The sequence below is a fragment of the Phaseolus vulgaris genome, chromosome 1, assembly GCF_000499845.2.
Source record: "Phaseolus vulgaris cultivar G19833 chromosome 1, P. vulgaris v2.0, whole genome shotgun sequence".
Taxonomy (NCBI): domain Eukaryota; kingdom Viridiplantae; phylum Streptophyta; class Magnoliopsida; order Fabales; family Fabaceae; genus Phaseolus; species Phaseolus vulgaris.
In genome coordinates, this window is record NC_023759.2 from 12,152,961 (window position 1) to 12,163,869 (window position 10,909).

General features: G+C 42.3%; 1 protein-coding gene across 1 annotated transcript; it reads right to left on the reverse strand.

Moving 5' to 3' along the window:
- Positions 1 to 6,386: 6,386 nt before the first annotated feature.
- On the reverse strand, positions 6,387 to 7,833 carry LOC137813591 (AT-hook motif nuclear-localized protein 19-like). Its single transcript, XM_068615932.1, has one exon. The coding sequence runs from the start codon at positions 7,453 to 7,455 to the stop codon at positions 6,619 to 6,621; it is 837 nt and encodes a 278-aa protein (XP_068472033.1). The 5' UTR covers positions 7,456 to 7,833; the 3' UTR covers positions 6,387 to 6,618.
- Positions 7,834 to 10,909: the final 3,076 nt, after the last annotated feature.

Sequence of the window (10,909 nt, forward strand, 5' to 3'; positions counted from 1 at the left end):
CGAAGAGAGCGCCTAGCCACCCTGTCTCTTGTTCTGAAGCTCACGGAGGTAGAGAAGGATCCGAAAGGCGCCTCTACCCCCAGATAAAGGAACAATGGCCAAGGTATGAAGCCAGAAAGAAGCTGATATCGCCAAGAGTCTTTGGCGACCAGGAAAAGTTCAAGCAGTGGCAAGAAAGTTAAAGACCCGTTTTGATGAAGTAGGTCGGGTGAGCGATGTCTTAAGCCATTAGTTGGGTTAAAGTTCGTTGTTTGAAGAGTGATTTTACGCTAAAATTCATTGCCTTGAGATTACAAGTTATTAGAATGATTGTTATTCGAAAGCCAGTGGTTCGAAGCAGTTAAGTGTCTAATCGCGCTTACGAAATCGCTAAGTTAATTTCCTGAAGAAAATTGCGCATGGAAAGATAAAGCAGACAAAGGAGTTGCAAGAGGAAATACAAGGACTTTATCATTAAGTAAATATCAGTTCGAGGCACATGTACAGAAAGATAAAAAGTTTATTACAATCATATGAAAGGAGAAAGCATAAAGGTGGTGGATGGGGGGAATCAATCAGTCTTCGGCGGGAACAACCTTCCCATCCACCGCCTCGTTGTTGAGGGACACCATGCTGAGATCTAGATCGGGGAACAAGCAGGCGAACTGTTCCCGTGCGGCCTCGAATCCAGCAGCAAGAATTTGGGCAGAACTCAGATTAAGCTCTTCGATCTGTTTCTTAAGTTCTTCAATTTGTTTCTTCAGCCCCTCGTTCTGCTGCTCCAGCTCTTCAGCTTGCTTCTTGAGTTCTTCTTTGGTTTCCTGAGCTTGAAGAAGGTCTTCAGCAACATTCTTGGATTCTGCCTGCACCTGGCCCAGTTCAGCGGCGATCTTCCCTTTTTCTTCGTTGGCTTCGGCAAGCTTAGCCATGGTGTCGTCCCTCTCTTTCTCCACCTTTCCCAGGAAGACCTCCCGATCGGCTGACCTTTGTTCCAGTTTCTTCACCTTGGCGGCGTCAATTTTAATCAAGGCCTCCAGGTCAGCCACTTTGACACGATAAGGCACCAGCTTGCTCTCTAGCTCTATCTTCTCTTGAGCCAAAAGCTGCACCTTATGGCGTAGATCGGTGGCCTCCTTGCGCGCCACCCGGAGCTCGGTGCTCATTGCATCTTCTACTCGGGAGTGTTCAATCTCGGCGAGTGTCAGATTGCAGGATAGCTTCTCCGCCTCAATCCTTATAGTGCTATTCTCAGTTCGAAGGGCGAAGAGGTCATCCTGGAGCTTCCTGGTGGAGCTCTCCACAGCTTTAGATATAATGGCGGGGAAATCCTCCGCCATCATCTTTAGCTTTGCTGAGAAGGGCTCCCACATCCTCGTGACTCAAGAGAGAGGTTTGCTCGTGGAGGCACCAGGTGGGCTTGTTGTTGATTTTCGCCGCCACCTTCTTGAGCTGGTTGCTCAGCGGGTTCTTCTTGGCGTGGTGGCGACGTCGGGGATTCAGTAATAAGAATTGGAGAGTGGTGAGCACCTTCATCCCCGATTGGTGCAGCGTTTGCGGTGGAGGCATTTGAAGGAGGACCCCCTCCAGCTGTTATGTAAGGCGTGGAGGCGCTCGGGGGGTTCTCCAAGAAGTTGGCTTCGGCGCCCTCAGCCACAGGAGGCGCAGACGCCAATGGAACCGCTTGGACTGGCGAGGCGGGAGCTGGTGGAGGAGGCAATGTTGGAGGTGGAGCAGGCGTGGATGGCGGTGTTGATGTTGGAAGAGGGGGTGGAGCAGGTGGTGAAGAAGGCGCCACCCTCTTCCTCTTGGTGACAAGGCCATCTTCCATCGCCTCATCATCATCCTCTTCCTCGTGGACTACTTGGGGGGCTTTCCTCTTTGGTTTCCTGAGGATAAGCTTTTTGCGTTGGTTGGCGGGTTGGACATCAGGAGGAGTTGGGCCTTTGGGTGGCGATCTGCCCTGTGCGGCGGCGATCTCCACCACAGAGTTTGGCACGGTTTGGGAACCCGATGCCAACCCGTGGGTTCGGGCGAGCGCCCTCAGCTCCGCGAGTTTGCCCTGGCCCAACATACGATCTGCATAAAGCAAAGATGCATGGTTTAGCTCAGAGAGAAGAATAAATGCATAAGTCAGTATGCAGCAGAAAGCAGATAAATGATGCAGAAAATAAAACCAAAGTCTTGCGCACAACGCACAAGACGCCCAGAAACAGTTAACAGAGGTAATGTCAAAATAAAGACTTAGACGTTGAGGTGAGTTCTAACCTATGCGAATTTCAAGTTGATCTTCGAAGAACTCGAAGCAGATGAGTGTGGTGGTGAGGAAGGTAATGTTGGCGTCTGCCACACTCTTCCAGAAGAAGCAGAGGTCTTTGTCCAAAGCACCCATGCTATCAGGACTTCTTGGCCTCCTGAAGCTGCTTTTGGACTCTTTGTTCCCCTTGTTTACCCAATACAAGGGGAAACCATCGAGCAGAGAAGCGTCCTTGTCATTGGGGCGCACTTGGACGAACTTGCCCTTCCAGTCTTTGTAGGATTGCTGGAAGATAGAGAGGATCGACCTCCCAGCGATCCCGTTCAAGCTTACCCACAGGCGATCTCCTGGGTGCTTGGCTTCAAAAAGAAAGAGGAAAACGTCCACTGACGCTGGCAGCCCCAAGTGGTCGCACATTATCTGGAAGGCCCGTACGAACGCCCAGCTGTTGGGATGGAGCTGGGCGGCGGCGATGTCGAGCTTGGTGAGAAGCTCCCTTTCAAAGCGAGTGAAGGGAAACCTAAGTTTCACCTTCTTGAACAGGGTGGTGTAGACGAAGCAGAACAACCCGCCGTTGTTCCCCTTGTCGTCGGCGCACACGGGCAGATCGGGGGGGCAAGGTAGCACCGTCATTCTGTCGTCATGCTCCTTGTGGAACGATTGGTGAGGCTCATCCCCTTTCGTCAGTCGAAGTACCGCCCCAGTAGAGTTTACTGAGGAGGTTTCCATCAGCAAGGTCGAGGTGGCCCATGGGTATAGTTTTTTGAAATCTGGAGAAGGCACGAAGGCTCCTCCGGCGACGGGTGGAGTGGCCTGAGCCAAGTTGGGGCGGGAGGGTGCAGGCCTCTCAGCCAGAGAAGAAGAAGCACCGCGTGCTCGCGGTGGGTTGTGTGCTTGTGAGGAGGGGTTTCGTGACGAAGGAGGAGGATTTGGGGTGATCTTTAAGCGAGTCATTCCGGAAGCTGCAAAGGAAGAAGAAAAGAAAAGGTGATCAGGACTCGCAGAGGCTGACTCGATCATAAACGAAGGGTGAAAAAACGAACGAACGAAGGTTCGTTGTAACGAAGACGAAGCCCTAAGTTACGAAGAAGGAGAAATAGAAAAAACAACCCACAACGTATGCACCAGACAGTTAAAGGATGATGCGAATCGGTTAAAATGCAGGAAAAACCAGCAGAAGAAGGAAAGGAAGTACCTTTTTATGATCGGAAGAGTGATGGAGGAGGTTGGTGATTCAGGAGGTTGAAGAACGTTGAGAGCTTTTGCAGAAGAGAGTTGGAGCGTCTGAGAATACGAAGAAAGTGATGGAACAGTGGAGCGAAATGGGTTTAAGGGTTTTTCGAAATGGGTTTGGGAAGCGCAAACGTTAACTGAAGGTAACCGTTGATGAAGCCACGTGTCGAACGATGGGAGGAGTGTTTGGTGGAGCGTCAGAGAAGCAGAAAGTACAACCGCTTGGAATTCTGCGCCAGTGCCACGTAGATCGGTATTGACGTGACTCCTTTAGTCTTTTCGCTGGACAAGTCTTTGCTTAAGACTGGGGGGCTTGTGTACCGCCCTGGTAGTCGGAAGTGATGACGTGGCATCAAGCTACAGTATAGGCATGTTGACAAGACGCCAGGTTGGCAGAAGGGAAGGAAGTCGGGGGGCTTGTGTAGTCGCCAGTTATGAAGTTGGCGTGCTCCGATCTCCAGCATACTAGAGCCGGCGATCACCGGGTCAAAGATGAAGTCGCCAGATGTAAACTCAGGCGACCAAGTGATTGGAGATCGCCGGAGCAAGCACATCGCCGAAGATGAAGGTGGTGCAGATTATGAAGGCGGCCGGTGAGACCACAGGGAAGGTGTACGAGGGCACCCTAACTCGCCAATCCCAGTAGAGATCGCGCTCCAAGTTAGCTATGCACTGGGCAGTGCCATGCATAAGTAACTTAGCCAAGAGAGAGTCAGAAGCAGCGCCCAAGTCAAGGAGGCTCCAGATGATGGCACGTGTACGACTGGATGCGAGCCACGTGTCCAGGTGCGTAACTGCCAGGAGAGAGAAAGTGACCAGGTATAAAAGGGTTTCCCAACGAACTTCTGAGGTACGCACGTTCAGATTGTCTTCTTTACGCTTGCGAGTTCTTGAGCATACTGTGAGAGAGAACTGGTTCACGGTTCCTTGAGAGTTCTTGAGTGTTACTCTTGAAGTATTTGGTGGTTCAGTCACTGACTTGGGCGTTGGATTGCGATCGGCCGCAGCGGCGCCGCTCTGTTCTTTTGCAGGTTCTTGAGGTGGATCGTGACGAAGGACGGAGGTTGAAGAGGTGCACACGTCGATCCAAAGTTTGACGAGGCAAGTTCCAACGCTCTGGTCAACAGGCAGGATCAGTAACTAAATTAGTTTGTTGGACCCTTTGGTGGTAGGGTGTTAGGAAAATTGTTTTGGGTGCTTTGTATAAGGGTTGGGACACCCCTGAATTGTCTCATTTTATTTTATTTATTCTTTGCTGATAAAAAAAAAACTAAATTAGAAATTATTTTAGAAACTAAAAAAAATTGGTTTCTAAATTAGTTTCTATTATTGTTAAATAGTTTCTAAATTGGTATCTAATTAGCAAAGGTTTTAACTACCAATTATTTAGTTTCTAAATCTGGTTTCTAATTCAGTTTGGTTTCTATTTCATGATTTTCTTGGAGTGTTAATAGTTTTTACTATTAATAAAATTTATAATGTAGGTTCTAAATTGGTATAACTGGTTAGTTACTTTAATTCTAAAATTGATAACTAAAATGTTAGTAGTTAATTAGATACTAATTTAGAAACTATTTATTAATAACAAAGATTTGTTTAATCTTTAAAATAATATCTAATTTAGTCAGTATAATAATTAATTATTTTTATCTCTAAAATTTAATAATTAATTATTTTTCATTCCATTAAGTCACATCACTTATAAACCATTTGGGATTTATTATCATACTATTTTAAATAGTCCTTTTAAATGTATTTTAAATTTTAACTCAAACTTAAGCTTAATTTTAAATTTTAATATACTGTTTCAAATTGAAATATATATCTTACAATAAAAATTACAATATCATGGAAATAAGTTTAAATAATGTTCAAACAATATCACAAGTCAATAAACGATAAAAAAAAATCACAATGTTCTTAAACTAATCTTATATCAAAATTTAAATCGTATAAAATTTAAGTACTTACGGATATCAACTTTTTTATGATTGGGGAAGACCTAAACTAAGATACTAACTTAATATTATTAAAAACAATGATATATGATGAGCCATTGGCCGGCCACATTCTCCTTTCTATTTCTTGCTTTTTTCCTTATGTTTGTTTCGTTTTTTTACCAGTCTTTCTTTCGTTGAATGGTTGTAAACATGCAGAAAATTTTGAATAAAAAGATAAACAAATATGAGAATCGTTAGGGCAAAAGAAGAAGTAGCAAATCAGTCAACGACAGAGGAAGGAAAGAACTTGAAGAAATTGGTAAAGAAATCGACAATGTCAAGATCTGACACAAAAACCTCACAGACAATGTTGATAGCAGCAAGGGACTCACCGAGAAACTCAGGAACAAAAAAGAGTCCCACAACTAAACTGCAAATACCTATTTATATAGTCTTGTGTATAGCAATATATATATAGAAGGAAAACCAGTATTGCACGAGTAGATTAACAGAAGCATGTCCAAAGCGTCACATTTTTCATTTGTATAAAATATATTTTGATACTGATATTTAAGCAGTTGTTAATGTAAGTTTCAATTATATAATGTGAAAACATAATATTTTTCCAGATTAAGTACAGGGTGTTGTCTCAGTGAATAAAGTTTAATTAACAAATAATATTGACCAATGATTAGCTTCGATATATTCTAGCAATAGATGGGCAAAAGGACAAACAAAAAATATTAAGAAACCTACATGGGTTGTCCCATATAGCGCTGCGTGTGCTCATGTGAGTTAAAAAGCATAATATTTTAAGCATCAATAATTGATCTACATACTTCATTTGGATATACTATAGGTAGTTCAGGATTGATGAGAAAGGATGAAAGAAATAGTGGGTTCCCTGCTCTTGATTTTACTTTTCTTTGCATATTAAATGAATATATTTAGGATGTGAGGAAGGAAATAGAAGCAGGGTATGACTAAGGTAAAATTGAAGAAATTAGATTACAGAAAGAAGCAACGCCATGGTGACTGAGTGTCCTAGAAACAGGTTGCTTATTATTAGAGTGAGAGAAGTTGGATAGTAATTTAAATAAAGTATGGAGTTAATTAATTAACTCACTGAGCTAAGGAAGCTTGATATATGATAGTATGATCCTTCTAAAGAGTAATATGTATTGGTTGCTTTGAGAAATTGGATGTTGATCTTTAGTAAGGAGGTCTGGAATGAGGAGCATGACCCCAAGCAGAAGAATAAGCTTCATGGTTCACCTGTTGTCCATTCGGACCACCCAAACTCGGAGGAACATTATTATTGTACACCGAAATTGACGACGACGCTTCCCCAGGACCACCTCCCATCCCTGGCGGAGACCCACCGCCACCGCCCTGCTCCTGATCATCCTCCTCCAAGGGCAATCTCTCGTACGTTGCATTGGAAAACGTAGCCGCCATTATCAAAACTGGACCAGCCGCCACCAGCGGTCCCACCACCCCGCCGCCCACGATCTGTCCCTGCCCTCCAGCAAGATAGATGGTGAGACCGGTGGCACCGGGCGGGGACGGTCCGGGAAGAAACGAGCCGGTGAGGGAGAGGATGTCGAAGCGGCCGTGGAGAGCCATGACGGCCCCGGGAGCTGTGGGCTGGCGGAGAGTCACGTTGACGACGGCCCCGCTGCCGCTGAGAATGGACACGCCGCGCTGGCGCCTCCGCGCGAACTGGAGCACGCAGTCGGTGATGTCGGCGCCGCTGGCTATCTCCATGACGTGGCTTCGCAGCGCGTTAGGGCTGTCTCGCGTGACGAATATTGGCGGTTTGGGCTTGTTCTTAGAACCTGGTGGACGACCCCTCGGGCGGCGCGTGTTGGCCACGTCAATAGCTCCTTCTTTGGGCTCGTCGCTGTTTTCTTTCTCTTCTTCTTCTTCTTCCCCGGCGTGGTTCCCAGTGACCGCACTGTCGTTCATAGAAAACCCCAGATCCGGTTTTCTCATGGAGTCACCCGAGTTCTCTAGACCCACAGAGCCGGTCCACCACCGGTTGGCCATGACTTGAACCAAGAAAAATAAAAGAAAGGCGAACCCACCTAAACTGAAGTAACAAAGAAAGTGAAGTATTTATATAGATCGGAGCGAGGCGAGTGATATAGTATTGTTTTTGGTTGTCAAAAAAAAATAGGAGAAGGGAGAAGAAGGTGAAGAATGAGGTGTGATTAGGGTTTGTAGGTTTGTGTATTATATATATAATATTTACATATGTGTGGGGGTGGGGGAGAAGGTGGGGTGCACGAACTTGCTCACTTCCCGACAATATTGATATATACGAGAGACACAGATGGAGAAGAAAACTACCACTTCTTCCTATTCACCCATCACCAATTCATTCACTACAGCACACACCACACCACAGCTTGAGTTACATGTTTGACCATTTTTATGTACTGCACCAAACCCTACTTTTAATGACCCCAACCAAAATAATAATAACTATATCAGAAAGTTAATATTTTTAAAGGTTTTTATTTAATATTTACTTGCCTTTCTCTTTGACTCATGTTTTGGATATATATATTTATTATTGTAATTAATCTTATTTTAAGTTACAGCGTAGACCAGACTTTCAGTTCTCTATGACTCACTAATTGAACATGGGTCAATAATATGATGTTAGGGATTGTTTGGTTGGGGTTTAGCCTGAGTGAAGGATAAAATGATGGTAAATTGAGCAGAATTATTAGAAAAATAAGGAGAGAAGAAAGAAGGGGGTGTATTGGGTGAAGAAAAAACGAAAAAAGAGGGAATACGTGGAAAGAGAAGAGATAACAGAGGCCACCCCACCATCTTTTGGTTGTTGCTAGTAATTTGGGTGGGATTCTTTGCTTAGTGTGTCGTTTCATATGTGGATGATTATATATTACTCCACCATCTTTTTATTTTCCCTTCGATTCTACTTATATTCTGCGTTCTTCTCTCACAATTTAACACCTGCTTCTCATGTCCCTGCGTTTTAACCAATTCTACATTTTCTTTTCTCTCACTTTCTCTCTCTCTTCAACAAACATAAAATAAAAACTTATCTCCTTTTATGTTACCCTTTTATTTTTTATTTTATTTTAAATTTTTATTTTTCTTAGTATTTTTGTCTTTATTATTTGTTTACTTCATTCTAATCATTGCCTCTTGTTTGCATTCCTATTCATGAACCCAATCCTCCCACAAGTATTTAAAAAGTAAGAAATTTTTTTTTATTACTCAAGACCAGACTATTAAATTGTTTATGTTTTGACTTTAATAGAAATGTATTATCCGTTTAAGAAAAGTCATATGGTATATTTAACCACTATATTCAAATTTCGATTAATCAATCATTGACCAAAACAAGTTGATATTTTTTTTAAGAATATATTAATAAGCAAATAATAGATTTATTAATTTAAAAAAAAATACATTTTTATTATCTAATATTATTTTATTAACTTAAACCTCAAAAAGTTTTTTCCTCATGAATCTTCATGAATCCTTGGTTCAATAAAGTGACTTCATTTTTGGTCCGGACGTAAACAACACGTTTTAGGACGTCTTGTATCAGATCATTGTGCTTTGGTGTTGAAATATCACATAGTGGATTGGGGACCTAAGTCTTTCAAATTTTTGGATATGTGGTAGGAACATAAGAGATTCAATGTTTTTGTCAAAGAAAAATGGCATAATTATGTAGTGTAGGGACTTAAGGATAAATTAAAAATGCTTAAAAGTGATATGAGAGTGTGAAACAAGAAGTGTTTGGCTACAATGGGTGTTTAAGGTTGGACCTTATGAACAAATTACAGGGGTTGAATTAGGGGTGACAATGCGGGCTGACCCGCCCCGCATAGGCCCGTCCACACTTGGCCCGCAAAAAGCGGACTGGGTTGGCCCATCCCGCATAGAATCTGTGGGTTGATTTTTCTAACCCGCCCCGCATAAGGGGTTGACCCACGGACCTACGAGTCAGCCCTTATAAGAAATATTTTTTTAAAAAATAATTTTTCAAATAAAAAATTTGAATTTTTTATTTAGATGCATTAGGTAAATGGTCTCATAATATTATTTTCACGAGACATGTGTAGTAAGATGTTATTAAAAATTTCGGAATATGAAATATGAGGTTACATGAAAAAAATATGGGGGTGCAGAAAAAAAATTCTACATTTTAAAGTTATGCGGGCCAACCTGTTCCATCCTGCACTTGGCTCGCGCGGGCTGCGCGTTATGCGGGGCGGGCCTAAGCGGGCCAACGGGTTGAAATAAGCAACTCGCCCTGTGTTTCCACTTTGCCACCCCTAGGTTGAATTAGTTGGATGACGATAACAACCTTCGTGATAATGCATGCAATTAACGATCGTAGGGATATTTTGAGCCAATTACACATCCTTAGTATGAGAAATGAGTCTCTACTCCAACAAAAGTCCAGGAACCTTTTGTTCAAGCATGGTGACTTCAACTCCAAGTATTTTCATGCTATGATAAGATTGAAGATTAAAAAATGAGTTAAAGGGGTTGTTCTGCCAGGATAAGTGGATAGAAGAACCGAGATTGGTAAAATAAGAGGTTTTCAAGTTCTTCTCAAATAAAATGTCAACAATGGAAGATTTTAGGGTTAGATTGGATAATATAGTGTTTCAAAAGATATTAGATTCTGAAAATTGTGTTGAACCAAGTGGTGTTCAAGCTTTGAAGAATCCAAACGCTTTGAAGGATGTTGAAGCCTTGGCTGAGCTTGTTGTTGTTGTGCTGTTTTAGTTTAGTTCTGGGGTAGTTTGAGTGTTGTAATCCACCTCTTGATCGAATCTAAAGCATATGCGTTCTCAATCTTTGTGAAAGAAAAATATTTTTCAAACTAAGTTAAAACAACCGATTGTTTTGTCGAAACAACCGATTGTTTATACTTAGATGTTTTAAGGAAAGATTGAAAACTGTTTTTCAAATGGTTGAGCTGTTAAAACCAAAACAACTGATTGATTCGAGGAAACAACCGATTGTTTGTTTTGGGACCATAACAGAAAAACTGTTTTATCTTTGACTGAGCTTTAAATGATTTAACTGCTTACACTCCAGTCATTAAATGCTTTGACCAATCTTTAAATGCAATTTAAGAGTTTGTTAAGATTTTTGATAACAAATAACATCTTTGAATAAATTCAGAAAAACAGATTTGTGAACAAGATTTGGAAAAGAGTTTTTGTCTTTTTCAAAGAGTTGAGATTGCTAAGAGTTTGTGATTGATCAAAGTATGTGGAATAGGATTTTGCTTGTACTGGTTTCATATTATCTTCTGTAACAAGTGTAATCCTTGTACTCTGCTGAACAAGTTTCGTTTCTGTGTTTGCTGAGATTGGTTGTGTGTTCTTGAGGGGATCAAGATCAACAATCTTAGTGTTGGTGTGTTGGCCAAGAAGAGTGTGTGTCTTGAGGTGTTCAAGGTCACTTTCTTGGTTGTGGTGTAAGTGAACAAGTTGTGGTT